General features: G+C 55.0%; 5 protein-coding genes across 5 annotated transcripts; 1 reads left to right on the top strand and 4 right to left on the bottom strand.

Annotated features, from left to right (window-relative positions):
- Positions 1 to 760: 760 nt before the first annotated feature.
- On the bottom strand, positions 761 to 4,476 carry IE81DRAFT_329689 (hypothetical protein; the record flags this gene model as incomplete). The annotated part of the gene is made up of 7 exons (XM_025515159.1): positions 761 to 1,373; positions 1,480 to 2,416; positions 2,484 to 2,511; positions 2,577 to 2,873; positions 3,581 to 3,673; positions 4,102 to 4,262; positions 4,320 to 4,476. The coding sequence occupies 7 exons, from the start codon at positions 4,474 to 4,476 to the stop codon at positions 761 to 763; spliced, it is 2,286 nt and encodes a 761-aa protein (XP_025370358.1).
- A 918-nt stretch (positions 4,477 to 5,394) lies between these two features.
- IE81DRAFT_322708 (S-adenosyl-L-methionine-dependent methyltransferase) lies at positions 5,395 to 7,388 on the bottom strand. Its single transcript, XM_025513724.1, has 6 exons — positions 6,845 to 7,388; positions 6,610 to 6,772; positions 6,348 to 6,543; positions 6,014 to 6,282; positions 5,878 to 5,939; positions 5,395 to 5,798 (listed from the first exon to the last, which is right to left on the bottom strand). The coding sequence occupies exons 1-6, from the start codon at positions 7,199 to 7,201 to the stop codon at positions 5,688 to 5,690; spliced, it is 1,158 nt and encodes a 385-aa protein (XP_025370357.1). The 5' UTR covers positions 7,202 to 7,388; the 3' UTR covers positions 5,395 to 5,687.
- A 248-nt stretch (positions 7,389 to 7,636) lies between these two features.
- IE81DRAFT_312542 (DUF726-domain-containing protein) lies at positions 7,637 to 13,030 on the top strand. The gene is made up of 6 exons (XM_025512461.1): positions 7,637 to 7,906; positions 7,995 to 8,758; positions 8,843 to 10,271; positions 10,337 to 10,536; positions 10,610 to 10,924; positions 10,989 to 13,030. The coding sequence occupies exons 1-6, from the start codon at positions 7,875 to 7,877 to the stop codon at positions 12,665 to 12,667; spliced, it is 4,419 nt and encodes a 1,472-aa protein (XP_025370356.1). The 5' UTR covers positions 7,637 to 7,874; the 3' UTR covers positions 12,668 to 13,030.
- On the bottom strand, positions 12,541 to 14,424 carry IE81DRAFT_322706 (V-snare-domain-containing protein). Its single transcript, XM_025513723.1, has 4 exons — positions 13,942 to 14,424; positions 13,296 to 13,826; positions 13,108 to 13,183; positions 12,541 to 13,040 (listed from the first exon to the last, which is right to left on the bottom strand). Exons 1-4 carry the CDS (start codon positions 14,218 to 14,220, stop codon positions 13,015 to 13,017), a joined length of 912 nt encoding a protein of 303 aa, XP_025370355.1. The 5' UTR covers positions 14,221 to 14,424; the 3' UTR covers positions 12,541 to 13,014.
- Positions 14,425 to 15,270: 846 nt separating this feature from the next.
- IE81DRAFT_322704 (hypothetical protein) lies at positions 15,271 to 17,780 on the bottom strand. Its single transcript, XM_025513722.1, has 3 exons — positions 17,183 to 17,780; positions 16,395 to 17,102; positions 15,271 to 16,322 (listed from the first exon to the last, which is right to left on the bottom strand). The coding sequence occupies exons 1-3, from the start codon at positions 17,522 to 17,524 to the stop codon at positions 15,384 to 15,386; spliced, it is 1,989 nt and encodes a 662-aa protein (XP_025370354.1). The 5' UTR covers positions 17,525 to 17,780; the 3' UTR covers positions 15,271 to 15,383.
- Positions 17,781 to 17,790: the final 10 nt, after the last annotated feature.

Genomic DNA, 17,790 nt, shown 5'->3' with positions numbered 1-17,790 from the left:
CTTGGACAGGCTCGGGCTTTAAGGTGAGTTGCTGATCAGATCTCTAGCCAAGCTGGATGCGCAGATGAGGACGAGGTGAGCGCCAGGGAGAAAGCCGTTGCGGCCAAGGAGCTCCAGAATGGAGAGCGCAATGCGGCCCTTACCAAGAGGGAGGAAGACTTGAAGAAAGTCCTTCTTCAAGCGCTTGCAGATGCAAAGACTCCTGAGGAAGTCGCTGCGGTCTGTCAGAGAGAGTTGCTGATCAGATCTCTAGCCAAGCTCAGCATGCGCAGATGGATTGCGACGTGAGAATGGCTCCCCGTTCCAAGCACTTCCTGACGTCTTCTCATTTCGTTCATCGCCCAGTCATTCTCTCCACTCCCGGCCTCTTCACTCCAGCCTCAGCGCACGACTAAAGGCTGTGCCTTGGCCACAATGTCGTTTCGCCTTCACCTCACTCTGTTCTACTTTGGTTGCATCAATCGCAGAGTGTGACAGCACCATTGTCATCGCCCCCTTCTGATTACCCACAGCTTCAATCCTATGTTGCCTACATAGCCTTACTCCGTGTGATGGCCTTGCCAGCTGGAGACGATACAACAGCATCAGCCTGTGCGCAAGTAGTGGTCTGCAAGGAGACTCTGCCACCAAAAGGGGTGGGCAAAGAAGTCAAGGAGAGCCCAGAGGCAACTGGGCAGCATTGCGCCAAATCTTCAAAGGGCAGATAATGCAGGTGAATGCCTGAGCTTTCACGCTGTGAGCTGCGACCACTGTGGTAAGTCTACTTGCCAGGTACAATGAGGCCGCTGTTGTGGCGTAGCCAGACTGAAGGAGGGCGCTTGGTGAACGTGACGGGCAAGTGGACGTGTAGCTCCGGCAAAAACATCTTCAAGCCCGGAGGGAAGCACGAGGGGTCCGGAAGCTGCATCATGATCTGTGGTAATCCGACCACCGATCCAGCAGCCGACGTGATTGCGAACGCTGGTAGGTCGAAGTGCGTCGTTATCTGCTGAGCGTTGACTTCCGTAGCCGAGGTGACTGCGGAGGCTGGCAGATGGAGCGTGACCGTACCAAGCGTGTGCAAATGAGACCGAGTAACGCGCGAAGAAGAGTCTGCGGGTGGTTCTTGAGCTTTGCGCTTGTTGCCGGCCGGAGCGAGGAAGGCGCTGGAGGTATTGACCGGTGTGGGCCAGAGAAAGTCGAGCACCTTCGGGCTTGAGTCGCCGCGGATTGATGCCTCCTGACGAGCAAGGTGAGCCACGAAGCTGTTCTCAACGCCAATGGTGCCATTCAAGGCATCTTCCTCAGCGATCTCAGCCGGGCGCAGGAAAAGAGCGCGCTCGTACGGGAGCGGCTGAGGTTGCGCCCAATGCCATACGGAAGGGCTGAACCAGCTGTGAGCAAGCCAAACTGTTTCCGAGCTTGAGCGTGATTCTCAAAGCTCGAGACGCAGTTGTTGGATCTGGATGTATCTGGAGAAGGCCAGGTTACTCTCCGCACCAAACTTGCCTATCAATGGTGCCATTCAAGGCATCTTCCTCAGCGATCTCAGCCGGGCGCAGGAAAAGAGCGCGCTTGTATGGGAGCGGCTGAGGTTGCGCCCAATGCCATACGGAAGGGCTGAACCAGCTGTGAGCGAGCCAAACTGTTTCCAAGCTCGAGCGTGATTCCCAAAGCTCGAGAAGCAGTTGTTGGATCTGGATGTATCTGGAGAAGGCCAGGTTACTCTCTGCACCGAACTTGCCTATCATATCGCGCATCTCTTCCGCAAGCTCATCGTAGAGCAGCTGCCATGCCTCCTCAGACACGTGCGTCTGAGCGAAGTCCGTTGCCCTGTGGTGAATCTGCAGAATCTTGATCAGGCGCGGTGCGCACGTGAGCTTGCGCAAAAGAGCGTCGTCCAAGATCGCAACCATAGCACGCATGACTGCTAGGGCAAAGTTCACTTCTTCTGCGGAGGGCTCTCCATCTAGCGCGCTTGACAGCTCGTTGGCAGCGACAGCTAGGCGTTCGTACAGGGTTCTGGACTCGCGGGCATTGACCATATTGATTGTTGCCCTGTCGTGAATCTCCACAAACTTGGTCAGGTGCGGTGCGCACGTGAGCTTGCGCAAAAGGGCGTTGTCCAAGATGGCAACAGCAGCATGCATGACTGCTAGGGCAAGGTTCACTTCTTCTGCAGAGGGCTCTCCATCTAGCGCACTTGGCAGCTCGTTGGCAGCGATGGCTAGGCGCTCGTAGAGGCTCCTGGACTCGCCAGCATTGACCATATTGATGGAGGGCGCGGAGAAGATTGTTTTTGCGGCTGCAGCAATCGCAACGAACAGCTTCATCTTGTTGGTCAATGGGTGTGGAGCGATGTGTCGATGTGGAAGAATGCTTGTGAGAGAATGCCTCTGAGAGACAGCAAGCACGCGCGCTCGACTTGTCCGCCTTGCTGGACAAATAGGACAGATTGGACAGATTATGCGCTCCAAGCAGGGCTCTCTCCTCCTTGTGTACACCAATGCAGCCCCAGATGCAATGTTTGTCCTGCAAGAACAGGCGTAATGCCAAAGACGTCTCTGTGCAAAGCCTCTGCTGCAAGGTGAACTCACAGCGCAAGTTTGCTTGGCAACAGCGCGCTCTTGAACAGCAAGCACAGCGTCTTTGCTGGCAAGAAGCTCTTTGTCAAGAGCAAGAATTTTCTTGTGGACAACAAGCAACTCTTTGTCAGCAGTAAGACCATTTGGCAGGAGCGAGATGGTCTTTGTCAACACGAGCAAGTGCTTGTTCAGTGACAGAGTGAGCTTGTAAGCCAGCAGCACAGTTTTGAGCGACAACAGCAGGAGCTTTTTCAGCAGTAACAGGGCATGTAAGTTTGCAAGGAAGCTATTGGACAGCAGGGAGAAGCACTGCAAAGATGCGCAGCAGCACTGTTCCCTCACTTGGGTCTCAAAAGGTCAGAAGAGGCTCTTAGCCAGCAGCAAGAAGCTCTTTGAAACCAGTAAGCATGTTTCGTCAAGAACACCAAGCTTTTTGTGGACAACAAGCGATTCTTTTTACAGCAGCAAGAAACCGCCTTGATGCGCTAAGCGGCATTTGCATCCCTCTACAGACAGTAGATGAGTCATGATCTGCCCTGCTGTGGCTGGTTGAGTCGCTCGTGAGCTCTGTCTTGAGCAGCTCTCTTGCGCCTGAATTCGTTCTCGCATTCCACCAAAAAGCTATCTTCTGCAGCCCTCACAACCGCTTCTCTTGCTTCGATCCACCCTGATGTACAGAAGTCCACCCTTGGTGGCAATGTCTGAGCTCACACTAGCATGCAATCATCAGTCTGCGGATCGGTCTCAGACTGTCATTCTCTTTGATGCTTGAGAGCCGTTTGCCTGTCACACTGTCACTTGAAGTAAACATAACACACAGCTTCAAGACACCCCAAGTCAAGAGATGCACATGTATTGATGGACAACAAAGCAGCTCCAGTGTATCAAACAACATTGGCAAGCACAATGAACAGCTCTTGGATAATGCAAATGAAGATGTGATCATGCAAGAGAACTTAGAAGAGCTCATTGAGCTGCTCATGCTAAATCAGAAAATGGCATGTCTTGTTGCGTACCACAGCGCCTATGTAAATGCCCACGGCATAGGATATGAATTGAAAGTCCAGGAAAATGTACCAAGACATGGGATTGGAGTTGACCAACTGGGTCTTACAGCAAGTCAGAACATTGAGCAGCACCTCCCATCAGACTCGTCCGTCTCTGTCACCCATGAAGCTTGACTTGATCCACAGGAGCAAGAGTGTGGTTTGGACCTGCATACCATAACCACGCAGCCCACAGAGCCTTCTCTTGCTCAGCGGAAAGCAGCCAGAGCAGCCTATACATGCATTCAGCAACTTGCTTCCAATAGAGGCCTAGAGGCTCTCAACAATCATCCCAATAACAAGCTGTCAGAAAGCGCAAAGAGCATGGGGACTATCTGAGAGAGCAACAAGCCCAGGACCCTCAGTGGCATTGTTGACCATGCTCAGCTGCAAAGAGACTTCTTGCAGCTGAGCAACAAGGCTCAAAGCACAAGGGAATGGCTTGACATTGCAAGAAAAGAGGTGCATAGCTTCAGAAAGGCCATGCTCACTGCTCTTGCAAAGAGGGCAAAGACAACACTCTTGATGTGCTTACTGATGCCCTCACGGCAGACATGGCCCTGCAAAGCGTCCAAAAGCATGCCATCCTCCTCAGGCACAGCTACAGAGACAACAGATGGGAAAGAGGTAGCTGTTCTTACAGCTTGGGAGGCTGAGGCAAAGTAAGCAGAAGGTTCTGCTTTTGGGCAGGCTTGTACGATCAGCGTACAAAGCTCTCCCTTCTTCACTGTCCAGCGGCTTCCCTCATCGGGCAAACAACCATTTCCTTCCCCTTGCGCACAAGTCTCAATTTTCAAGCTGTAGAAGTATCTTCTGTTTCCTACCTCTTCACAGCATCGTGGAGGTGAGGCAAAGGGGATGGACATTACTCAGAATGAGGTCCTCCCCATCAAGCCAATTAAGATCAATCGACAGAACAAGAGCTCCGCTGTGTTTTCTCGCCTGGTCTTGGTCTCCAATTCGCTCAACTTTGGCATACTTTATGCCGTGCATGCCACCCACTGCCTTGTAGCTTTTGTTCACTGTGCGCTGAGCATCTCTCTCTCTCTTGAACAGACCCAGCCATCTCTCTGTCATTCCACTGTGTCTCCAACTCATTACTCATGCAGCTACCTATGTCTTGGACCATACATATGCTCCTCAAACACAGGAGTGTCTCTCAGACATTTGCCTCTGTCTCCCTGTGCTTCTCTCTTGTTCTGTTACACAGCACACCATGTCTCCCAGACATTCTGTAAGACGTATATGGAGACTCTTCTATGCCTCTTTTCTCTTGCAATAGCCCCTTTCCTTGATTGACTTACTCCTGCTAATGTTTGACACTGTTTTGATCACCCAGCTGACAATCCTTCATTTCTTTCTTTGGCAGGCCTGAGCATTACAATTCCAACACAACAGCTGGCTCTCTGCCTGGCAGCAAAAGGACTCTGATTGCCCTGGCATATGTCTTCATCTGGAAGCGCATGTGCCATAACACCCCCCCTGAGTACAGGCTCCTGAATGACTCTGCTGTGCCAGCGCTCGACCCCTTTGCACCTCGCACAGAGGGGTCCAAGAGGCTGTGAGTAGCTCCAAGCTTAGACTTATTTCAAAGCTCAGAGTCGCGCTCACAAATCAATTTGGGCGTCAGACTTAATAGCAACATTTGAGATCAATCAATGACCAGTTTGGAAGCGACATTTCAGATCACCTCAATGCCCATCTTACCATCAGTCAGAGCAACATGAATGCCTCGGAAACTTGATAAATTTCTTCTCAGCTTCACCAAAGACACCCTAATGCAGGCCCAATTTTTGAATGCAGAAGCAACCTTGAGCAACATCTTGGACAGATTAAGGCATGTGCACATGCAGGTTTGTTTGAATTTTGAACGTTTGATAAAAAGTTCGCTCTGCAAAAAGTTTGCTTACGCAGAGAAGGTGCCTTCTTAAATGAGATTCCGCTGAATGTGCGAGCCAAGCAGTCAAGATCACACCGTCATCAGGCGCTGCGGAGTGGGCAATCGCGCTCCGAGAAGCTGGGACACCTTCTGCCAAATGCTCTGATTCTTATTCGTAGCATGTATCAAGAAGCCTAGCTACTTTTTCTCGATGCCCACCTCCTGGTCCGCGAGGGCGTCCTTGAGGCTGTCCGTTGCGCTGCCTCGCTTGAGGGGTTGCGCTTGAGTAGGGGCTGGCTTCCATCCGATCTGGAATTGTTGTGTTCGGTGTACGTCAGCTTGACCGAACCTATTTCGGGTGTTATAGCTGGCTGTATGCACGACTCACAAAGTAAATATTAGCAAAGGTAGCTGGCACCATGTCGTCCACCTCTGGGCTTGTGTGAAGAGCTGAGCCGTGAAGCTTGCAACGTCAGAACAACGAGGCTATGAGCTGCAGTACACCTTGCTCTGCCCAGGCTCACCTTCGTAGATAGCACTGGCTGCGATGAGCGTGTCTCTTCGCAGAGATCCGCGTCGGTTGATGACGGCGTTGCTCTCTCCCATATCTCTCAGATCATGTATCAATTCGAAGATGCTGGGATACTGAATCTCCACCTCGTCCAAATCAACCGTCGGAATGGCGAATCCTGCCCTAGTGAGCAAGGTAGACATGTCGCGAGTGTCCGTCATCGGAGACACTCTGGGAGAAATGCCGCCCTCCCGTTCTTGCTCAGCAAGCTGCAGACTCGTTCTGAGGCGCAAATGCGGCAGTTAGATATCTCCATACAGCCGGTTCTCCCTCCAAGCAGCACTCACCTCAGCTCGAAGAGCGTCTCTCCGCCATGCATTGAGCCGAGAAACGGGGCGTCGGGCTTCAGCGCCTTGCGAGCCTGGATCAGCACACCAGGCAGATCGTTGGTCCAGTGGAGTGCGCCCATCGAGACAATGCAGTCGACGCTGTCTTCCTCGAATGGCAGCTGCTCCTCGTCGACTACCAGCCGCTCTATCTCGACTGGTATACAGAGGAGGGACTCGCATTAGTTGTGAGCGGCTCGTGCTGCTGGACAAATTCACTCACACGGATATTTGCTATCCAAGTGAGCATCTCTCCACAACGCCTCCTCGCTGGTGTCACACATGATGATCTTCTTGCAGCCCGATCCCGCTGGGTCCAGGTAATGACGGAGAAAGCCAGCACCAGCTCCGAGCTCAACAATCGTGTCCAAAGGACGCTTGATGTCCTACAGATCACAGAACGCACCATCAGCAACATTCTTAAGACAGTCGAACCATTGCCTTGGCACGACACTCACCAAGACACGCTCAGCCATACTCTCTGCAATGACGTGCTTGACATAGTCCGTGTCTCTGGAAGGCTCACCCGGCTCTCCCGTCCATTGCGAGCCGTCACTAGCAATCCTTCTTCTCTTCGAAGCCCGGCTGCGCTGATTCGCTTTGGCTGCTCGATCGAAGATGACGAACGGGCTGCCAGGTCGAGGTGGACCAGGTGCCGGATTCGCGCCTGATGAGCCGGAGCTTGTCGTCGATGCGGACCGTGCGCTTGTGGCGAGGATGCCAGATTGCTGCAAGCCGGCAGGCGCTGCATTGTATGCTGGTAGTGGACGCAAAGCCCCTCTAAATGAGGACGCGAGAGTGCGCGGACGTAGCATCATGCGACCCAAAATAGAAGACTGGCCGAAAGGCGAGGGCGGAGCGAGGCTGGCGGATACGCCGACAGCTCGTGAGAGAGCTGGATAGTGCAGACGTTCGAAATGAGGGGAGAGTCACCAGGGGCGAGCCCGAAGAATTCTGTGCTTTGAGTCAAATGAGAGTGAGATAGGCTCGCGATTTTTGTATATGGTAAGGAGGGAACCCAAGACTGGCCTCCACTTGTGCCATTTAATATTTTGATTAGTTGTCAGCAGCAACCACTCGGCGGTCACGCAGCTCGCGCCGCCGTGCCGCTGTTGGTCTCTCGATCGCAGCCTGAGTGATCACGTGATTCTCATCTTGACCAGACTCAACCGCCCCCACGCTGCTGCACCCGCGCCAGCCGCCAAATTGGGACAATCTCCGATCTGTTATCATGCAGCGAGCTCTCAAAACTCGAAGGGATGCCAATTATCACGCATTCACGATTCTACATCATCTTGACTCATACACCTGCAACATTGCGGGCTTACAAGGGCTCTTCGCATCAGCAGTGACCGATTAGCCGGCTCTGCATGGATTGTACGACGCGTGCTGTGAGGCTCTGATGGGTACTGGATTGCCATCTCCTCCAAACAAGTGCGCCCCATCGATCTCGACCAGAACTGCACGTGAAGCGAGTTTCGGCCCAGCATGTCATTCCTCGACGATGACTGGCAGGAGATGTGAGTGTCTGTGTCAGCTCTCTAGCGCTGCGCACCGTACCACTTTGCGCTGATTAGCCCATCGCCTCTTTCTCAAATCCTACTGCAGGCCAGTAGTGCGAGAAGCTGCACCTTCATCCAGCACCTCCTCTTCTGACGAGGATAATATAGGGCGGCGCGGGTACGGCACTGCGGGAGGAGCTGGTCCTTCGTCTCTGGGGAAGAAGAAGCTGGGACATGCGCGCAAAAAGAGCGCTCACATGTCCAGCGCCGGTGCTTCCAAAGCCATGCAAGGCAATGCGACGGGTGTGCACCTAGACATCGACGATGCTCGAGGGTACTCCTGGAGAGAGGCGCCTTCCAACAAGGAGAGCGCAGCTGGTCTTGGAAACGACGAGAAGGGCGAACCTCACAAAGGTCAGAGCAAGGACAAACGCGCCAAGGGTCGCGCAAAGGGGGCAGAATCTGATAGTAGCGAGGAAGAGACGAGCGAGGACGAGGGCGCGAGTCGAGGCTACACGCAGTTGAGGCTAGAGGACGATGTGGAGGGTGACGAGCTGCATGCTGCCACCGACTATCTGTTTGGAGGAGGCTCGGGAGCCGGTGCAAACAAGGAAGCCGATGATGGTCTGTACGAGCCGACAGGTGGGACGGGCGCCACTCCGCTCAGTCAGCTAGCAACAACGAAGAAGCTGTTGACAGAGGGTCAAAAGATAGCATATGTGGGACTAGTCAGTCTAGTCGCCAGAGACATGATACGCAAGCTGGAGAGGGTGCCCGGGAAGGAGACGCAGCCTGCAGCAGCCTCCGCGGATGAATGGCGGTTGCGGGTCATGGCGCGGCTGTATCAGCATATGGACATAGAAGCAGATGGTGAGTCAGCAACTAGCACTGCGTGCACTTGGACCCTGCTTCCGCTCAGCTACATATCGCATTTGCGCTGAGCTCTTTCGTCAGAGCAAAGCATGATAGAATCCCTGGCGCAACATGGCGTGCTCGCTTCCGACATGGCTCCTAGCTTGATCACCACGTCCAAAGTAGATAATCCGGACTTTGACCCAGAAGCAAAGGCCGAGAGAGATGCCGAGGAAGAGCGTCAAAGGTTGAAGAAAGAAGCTCTCGAGCTAGATCGCTTGGCCCGCGAAGCTGAAGAGCAGCAAGCGCAGCTAAGGCGTTCCTTAGCGGATGAGAGTGCCGCGAGCGAGCACTATTCGTCGCACGGAACTCTGGAGCTGGGCCCCGCAGAAGAGCCAGGCATAGGGCTCAGCTCGGATCTAGAGGTCAGAGGGAATGGCAGCTCGACTTCGCTGAAGTCTGTCTCGCCTTTCGACCCTGCGCATGCTTCTCCGGCGGATGACGAGGGCGACCTTAGCAGAGCGCTTGGTCAAGATGAAGGGGACTTGGGCGACATGGACTACTCCAGTGGCGACTCACTCAGCCGTAAGGAAGCAGATAAGGCAGCAAGCGCTTTGTCACAAGCTCCACCGCCTCCGTACAAGCGTTTCGAGTTGGCAGAGGATGCGGACGATGAAGGAGACATAGGTGCTGCTCTCGAGACTCCCGTCCAACGTGGGGGCGAGCTGCCCTCACCTAGCAAGACGCCGCAGGCTTCGCTGCGACCGCTTCAACCTGAAGATGTCGATCATGAGCCCGAGAGCGGAGCGCTCGATGCACATCAGGTGGCTGATCCTAACACCAAGGCGCAGCTCGTCGAGGCAGACGCGCAATCAGCACGAGCGACGGGTGAACTAGGACTGACTGCGGCACCTCAGGCCATCGAGACAATGCCTTCAGCACTGGAAGGAGTTACGGAAGAGCTCAGCAGCGCAGACGAACACATCACGCTCGACTTGAGATGGACCGTCCTGTGCGACCTCTTCCTAGTGCTCACGGCAGATAGCGTATACGATGCGCGATCAAGGGTGCTCCTAGAGACTGTCGCGGCTTATCTGAGCTTGACTTGGATGGACGTAACAAAATTCGAGAAGCGCGTCACAGATGCGCTTGAGATTGAGGAGGGCGTCTCCGGAAGTCTCAAGAGCAAGAAAGCGATCAAGAAGCGCGCAGAATTGGCGAGAAGACGGCGACTCGTCATGATGGGGCTTGCTACAGTTGGAGGTGGTCTCATCATTGGCTTCTCTGCGGGGATGCTTGCTCCCGTCATCGGTGCTGGTCTTGGTGCAGCGCTCGGAACCATCGGTGTGGGTGGCACGACTGGGTTTCTGGGAGGCGTAGGCGGCGCTGCCGTGATCACTGGAACGGCCACAGCAGGCGGCATGGCGATCGGTGGCAGAGGAATGAGTCGACGGACACGGACAGTACGCACCTTCGAATTCAAGCCTGTGCATAACAACAAACGGGTCAATTGCTATATTTGTGTGGGAGGGTGAGTCGGAGCGAAATGCACAAGCTCGCTATGCATAGTCATACTGACGGGCGTTGCACACTCAGATTCATGAATGGAGCTCAGGACGACCCACGGCTGCCTTTCTCGGTCATTGACAGCGTGATGGGAGATGTGTTTGCTGTGCTGTGGGAACCAGATATGATGAAAGAGATGGGTGATGCGATTTACCTGCTATACACTGAGACGGTCGTACAAGGTCTTCAGCAGGTGCTTGCTGCGACTATTGCTGGTGGTCTCGTGGGAGGTGAGTAGAGTCCGACAAAGGCCCAAGGGAAGCGCGTGCTGAGAGCACGACCGCCGTTGCTTCCCATGTGCAGCCCTCGCCGCTCCTCTCTGGCTCACCAAGCTTGGCCTACTGATCGACAATCCATGGAGCAATGCGCTCGATCGGTCGTGGTCTGCGGGTCTTATTCTCGCGGATGTTCTCGCCAAACGAGCAATGGGTGTTAGGCCAGTCACTTTGGTGGGCTTCAGTCTGGGTGCGCGATCCATATTCTATGCTCTCACGGAGCTCGCGAAAAACAAGAAATTCGGAGTCGTGCAGGACGTCTTCATCATTGGTGCGCCAGTCACCGCATCAGATGCACAGTGGAAGGAAGCCAGAAGTGTGGTCTCGGGCCGATTTGTCAATGGTGCGTTTCCTGCGTTGCTCTCGAGTGGCTTTGTCTGACGTCTTTGCCTTCCCCCGCCTTGCAGCATTCTCGCGAACAGACTGGATCCTCGGTTATCTCTTCCGCGCGACCACAGGTGGTATTCGCTCTATTGCTGGTCTTCATCCAGTAGAGCGAGTGCCAGACGTGGAGAACGTTGACGTCACGACCACGGTACCAGGTCATCTGCAGTACCGCGCATTCATGCCACTTGTCCTAGATGAGCTTGGCTTCAAGACAACGGCAGACTACTTCGATGAGCCCGAGGATCTGAACAATGTGCCAGACAGAGAAGTTTTGCGAGAGGCGCTACAAATCCAGCAGGAGGAGGAACAGACTAGAAAGGTGCAGAATAGCTCAGGAGGCTTTGGTCGGATATTCAAACGCAAGAAGGACGGACAAGCAGGCGTTGGCAATGCCTCGACAGACTCTTCGCAATCCAGCACTCCAGCTCAGCGATCGAGCACAGGGCCGACTACCACGAACGAATACGAATATGACGATGACGATCTACCCCCGCGCGAGCTCGAGCGTGAGCCTGCAGTCGCGACCCCATCCATTGAGCCTACTGCAGAGACCGCCGATGCTGGCAATTCTGCACTTGCCGTAGCGCCCAAGCATCTTGCGGTCGATACTGTGCGAAGGTCATCGGATCTGGCTTCCACACGCTCTGCTACCCCAGAAGCGGAGAAGCCGCCCAACTTGGCCGTGCATTTCGACACCGAGGCAATGCTAGCTGAATTGCGCTCCAGCGGCATCGAAGTGAGGGAGCTTGAAAGCTCTCTACCTCCACTGGTTGCCTCTGAGCAAGCTCGCCGTAGCGACCCGACCCCGACTCCGACTCTGGCATCCGCCCCGCCTAAGCAGCTCAAGACGCCGATGATCGCAACGACACGGGATGACGCTCGCCGACAAGCGGAGCCTTCGAACCAAGCGGCTTCCCAAGCGCTTGCGGCAGATCTCCCCCGTCGGCCATCCGCCACACCTACGCCCTACGCCCATAGCTTCAGCGAATCGCCATTCAGTCGTCTGCCACCTCCAGCGCCTCCTGCCATGATGACTGAGGATTCGATGGGTGGTGTCAGTCTGTCGTTCGCGGATTCATACAGCGACGAGGAAGATGAGCCCGCACCACCTGTCCCAGCACCGGGTCAGGCTGCACCTGTATCACTGGATGCAGCTCGCGGCTACGGCTTGTCGTCGGATGCCGCACGAGAGCTCGCGCGTCGTTTTAATGAGCCAGACAGCCGAGCCTCTCATGAAGAGAGCGGGAGGGGATCAAGCCTGGAGGGCCGAGCGGCATCCTACCTGCCTGCTGAAGACGGTGGGTGGGGCGGCGACTCATCGCGGCAAGGACGAGATGATGAAGGCGATGTCGCGAGCAACTCTCGCAGTGACGATCTTCCGAGACCATCTTCCAGCAAAGACCTGCCTGTCGCGCCAGACGGGACCTCACCATGGTCCACCCCTGCCTCGCACAATCCCTTTGCGTTTAATGACGAAGGAAGAGACTCATCTGGCGACATTGCATTCTCCTCATCGACACCTCGCGGGCCAAGCGCGATCAGACAAGAAACTTTGGCAGAGCCACCGCGCAGTCTATCTTTCGACCGTCTAGCCATCGATGATTCGAGCAACTACATGCCTGAGGGTTTGCAAGTGCGGCAACCCGCTTCGCGAAATACTTCCTCATCAGCATGGGAGACGGACAACCCGTGGGGTTAGTAGTGCATATTCTTGCACAGTGATGCCCTTGTTCCATCTATTCATACCACTTCCGGGACAGCCTTGCAATGCACCATGTCATCGAGTACGGCACAGCACCAAGTATGGTAATACTTCGCTTCTCAAGGTTTCGTCCGCACCATGACTGTGCCCTTGAAGCGCGCGGCTTGACGTGATGAAGCATGACTTTCAAGAGGTATTCAGCTTCGCGTGCGTCATCGCGGACAGGAATCTTGCTTGCAAAGGGTCGCTCAAAGAGGGGGCTGGGTGACGCAAAAATGTAGGATGCGAAAGGGACGCTAGCAGCAGCACCAGCAAGAAGCCGGATTCATGCAAACAATGGAGTATCAGCCAAACCATTTCAGGATAAAGTCTGCGAATGGTAAACGAGGTGTCGTGGGTCAGCAAGGAGTGGTGCGCTGCGCCCCAAATCAACTTACAGAACGCGACCAGAGTGAAGAGGGCACCGACAGCGAAGATGATGTTGTCTTGCGTGCTTCGTCGCTCGATGTATGACTGTGAAGGGGGGCAGGAATGCTAGTGTCAGATCCCGCAGCGACTAGAGATTGCTTTGCAGCGATACGATTCCAAACGCAGTGCTCGCAGCTTTCTCGTCTGTCCAACTCACGATGACGTCTCTGCTGAGGCCCATGGTCAGCGCAGCGTCCCTCAATCGCTTCTGCGTTCCCTTCAACACGTCCCTCTGCTCCGTCAAGTTGCCCCACGTCTGTCTCCCTTGAGCTATCAGCGCATCGATCTGTGCTTCCGCGTTGCCAATGAATGAATGTTCTCGGAGCGCCATGTCTTCTCTGCCCCTCGAAGAGCCGCCGTTAGCTTGGTACTGAGCTTGAGCTGCTGCTCTGTATGAAGCCAGCGGATCGTTGTGCATCGGCACTGCGTGGGCAGAGGGCCCTCCACCGTACGACTGTCCATACGGAGATTGCCCGTACGGCATGCTGGATCCTGCCCCGTAATTAGGAGTGTTGGACCGAGATGGGTCGTGCGCTGAAGCTCCGAATCCATTCTGGCCATAGGCTGCCGATGGCGACTGAGCTGGACGAGCGTGAAGCCCTGAGTCTGTGTTGGAGGTGTTGGCTGATGAGGTCGAGGCTTGACCATATTGTGTTGAGGTAGAGGTAGACGTGGTCGAGGCTTGACCCTGATTTAGTAGCAGTGGTCGACCGTCCAGCATCAGCTCTGGCACTTCAACGCGAGACGAGCAGCGTCGCGCGCATGCGCCATCATTCCCTGTCCAAGCTCGCTACACGACTCACCGCACGTCCACTCTTCAATCTGATCAACTCCCGCCTGGCATTCATCTCCTCCTCTCTGAACTTGGCCACTCTGAGCAGAGCCTTCTCCCTCTTCGCGGGCACCAGCTCCTTGCTCGCCAGACCTTCATAATCGTCTACAGTCCTGCTGAGCGCTGCGAGCGAGGATGAGATCTTTTCTTGCAGAGCTGAAGAGGTGGCGGGGTTGCTGGATGCCAAGATGGACAGGTCGGAGTTGACGGAAGCGGATTGCCGCAGTGCCAGATTGTACAGCGAGTTCATCCTGCACGCCTGAAGACCCAAGGATGCTGAAATAAGCTAGTCGTTGTTCCTGTTCGACCCTTGGCTCGTCCAGACGATGCGCGCTGAATGCGATACTCGCTGCTCGATATTCGTGATTGAAGGCCTGCTCGTGACTGTTTTGACTCACACGTCGACGTGGGGGTTGATGGTGAAGCGCCAGCTGGAAGGTTGCTGCTCATCGATCCAGCAACGTTAATGCGAGCGCGCCTCGACACGTTTCATCCGATTCACATGCCGCGCTCGTGATCTTGTGCCTCGGCCAGCAGCGCAGCACGGGCGTGCAGTTCGGGCGCCATGTATGGCGCTGCAGAGCGTGAGGCTGATCTGAGCGTGTGTTTATTGCAAGATCACGTGACCAGAGCCCCGCCCTCAAATGACACATTTCGATTAGAGATTTCGAGAACGGGCACCTGGTCGATCCATTTGGTTGGCTGTTGCGAACAGCAAGGATCCACATCGACAGTGATCCTTCTTGTCGCAACACCGATGTTCGGGGTAAAGGACTGGGAAGCGCGGACGAGATCAAGCTTGGGACCGCTGTCAAAGTACGCGCTGACTCATGCATTCTCGAGGCAAGATAATCACCAGTCATGCTATCATTTCCGGCGAACCGCATGCCATTACACACCATCCTGTGCATCACTAGTAAATGCGCTCGTTTGATAATCTTGATAGTATAGCGGTCCAAAGGTGATGCAAACAACATCACCAAGAGCATTCTCGTGCAGGAGCTTAGCTCCCAGCTCTATCATAGTGCGCGCGCGCGCGCGCGCTCTTGCTGCAATCTTATGATCGTCGGCTAAGTCGAGCGAGCAGCAGCGCAAAACGCGATCAGGCCTGATCAGGAAAGAACATCCTCTCGTACTTTGGCGCTAGGCGCAGACATTCGGCGCCAGAGCTTTCATCGTTGCAAAGCAAAGCAAATCCAGCGTTGGTGGCGTGCTGGACGTATTCATCAAAGCCGCTAGCAGAGCCGTGTTCCGAATACCACTCTTGCGAAGATGGTGCGCTGTGGGAAATAATCTCCTCCAGCTCTTCGGTCACCAAGCTTCGTGAGGGCTGGGCCTCTCCGTGCCTTTACCAGATTGGACTCGGTATTAGCAAAGCAAGTCCTGCTCCTGAGCCCACCACCTCTGGAACACTCACCCTCGTCTCAGTCGCACCAGAATGTCGACAAGCGGCTTAAATTTGGCGCGCTCGCTGACGCCGGATGTAGCGCGAGAGGTAGATTGAGTGCGTTGAGAATGTTCCTGTTCGTATTCGCCCTCTTGCGCTCCATTAGAACGCGGTGGATTCTCAGGCGACTTGGGCCTTTGTCCACGCGCAGGACTCTCCGTCAAGCGGGGATGGATCGAGACTCGCAAGGATTCTTCGCCGGGCACAGTTTTGAGCCGCACAATCTTATATTCGCGAGCCAGCATCAAGTAGTCAACCCAATTGTTCGTCGTCTGAATGTATATTGCCATCTTGTGCTTCGACGTAGAAAGCCAGCGCTGAATCTTGGTGTCCGGAACGTAGTCATTTCCAACAGTGCGCTCGTTGAGCAAGAAGTTGGCAAGAGCAAAGAAGCAGATTGGGATGAGTTCCTTGGACGGCGCGTGTGGCAAGGTCTTCTCCAGCTCTCTGAGCGGGATGCTGGTGCCGCCGCCCAGGTTGCCCGAGCTGCTATCGCTCTTGGTGAGGGGCGAAGAGTGCGCGGGCTCTGGGGTCAGTTGGGCAAAGCGCTTTGTGGGGCTAGATCCTCGGGCAAGTTCATCAGCTCGAGCTTTGTTGGGAGTGGGAGTGGGAGTTGAAGGAGGTTGCTTTTTGGCTGAGGCAGGTGCTACAGAGAGAGGACTCGAAGTCATCGCATCATACTCATTCTTCTCGAGCTTTTTCTTCATGGTGGTCGGTGTTCGCAAGGCGACCCAGTCCTTGCCTGGCTGACCAGTACCGAGCGTGATGAACCCTGCTGCTTCTGCAACAGCTGCGTAATCAGCCCAACGACTGGCACCGGCCCGCTCATACAATTTATCGTCTATAGCGGCGAGCCTTTCGGCTACGGTACCTCGTAGAGGATATGTGACGCCCTGGCTCCTCAACTGCAAGATTGAAGTGGCAAGGCGTGAGGTGTGAGCTCAAGATCGTGGACACCGGGGTGCATCGCCACTCACCTGCTCCAAAACTGTGATGAGTGGCGAAAAGACCGCTGGCACTGGCTGACCACCTGGGCCACGGACAAAATCTGCCTGGCGTGTATTCAATGGAGTGCTTGGCGCATGTAGGGCTTTGGAAGGGCTCGTGCCGAACGCGGCCACGGAAGATGAAGCGCCGTTGCTCCTTTTAGGCGTGGCAGTCGCATAGGGCCTGCCATTTGCGTCGTGAGTCATCCCTAGCACATCCTGGCGCCATCGAACGACGACGTTGGCGCTGGCTTCCAGTATTGGAGGAGCGCCGACTGGAGGAACGACTAGCACGACGGAGTAGTTGCGATTCCTCAAGCAACCCAGCGAGTAGGCGTAGTCACGATCGCCCGTGATGGCGACGACCCTTGCTGGGCTGGGCTGATCAATGGCAAATGCCAGCATGTCTGTGATGAGCATCTTGTCCGCCACGTCCTTGCGACCGGATTTGGGCGTATCTATCAGGCTGACTCCGCAGCCTTGCAGCTCGCTACGCAGAAGGACTTGCTGCGGGCTTGGAGCGGCACTGGCGTCGCTCATCTCCAGGTATGCCTTGAACATCACAATGGGTCCGCTCGGCAGCAGCTCCTCTCCTGCATTTCCTGCGCCCAAGACGCTATCAGGTCCTACGGCCTGTACCGCTCGACGAATAGCTTGAACGATGGCTCGGCCTGAAGAACCAGTGGGAGGCGGGCAATTCTACAGGCGTCGGAGGATGTTTCAGTGGCGACGCGAAGAACAGCTGCTAGGCAATTCGAGAAGACCATCCTGACACTCACATCGACGTCCCATAGCACCGCGACTGGATTTAGCGTGTTTGCGCCCTGTGGAGGCCGAGTGCGCGGAGCGGGAATGTACTCGTCATCCGAGGCAGAAGCTGCCGAGGAAGCGCCCGATTTGGTGGATTTGGAATGCTTGGGGATTGCTCGTTTCGCTCGAGTAGAGTCTGATGACTTGCTGAGGCTGCTGTTGCTGTTGATGTTGCTGTTGCTGTTGCTGTTGCTGTTGCGAGAGTAAAGCAAGGAGCCGGCTCCTAGAACGACCAAGGCGCCACCAGCGATGGCAGCGGTACGACCCGTAGGAGAGGAGAAGAACGTGGCGAGGCTGTTGTCAGAAGACATGACGGGATGTGCGATGACGAAGGGAAAAGAAGAGAAGAACAAGAAGATCCGAAAGCTATTTGTGATGAAGAACCGTTCATATAAAGCGGAAACCGGCCGTTCAGTGGGAGTGATCGGGGGTGTATGCGTCTACGTGCTGAAGTCCCTCTCAAGCCCTCCTCGCCTGCCTGGTGCAAGGCCTTGACGGGCAGGTCAAAGAGACACGAAGCGCAAAGCGAGAGGTGAAGGTGCTGCAATGATCGAGAAAGAAAGGTGATGGAGGAGTC

Source organism: Ceraceosorus guamensis (genome assembly GCF_003144195.1).
Source record: "Ceraceosorus guamensis strain MCA 4658 unplaced genomic scaffold IE81scaffold_22, whole genome shotgun sequence".
NCBI classification, from domain to species: domain Eukaryota; kingdom Fungi; phylum Basidiomycota; class Exobasidiomycetes; order Ceraceosorales; family Ceraceosoraceae; genus Ceraceosorus; species Ceraceosorus guamensis.
Note: the sequence above shows the minus strand (reverse complement) of the source record. Positions and strands in the feature narration are given on the sequence as shown.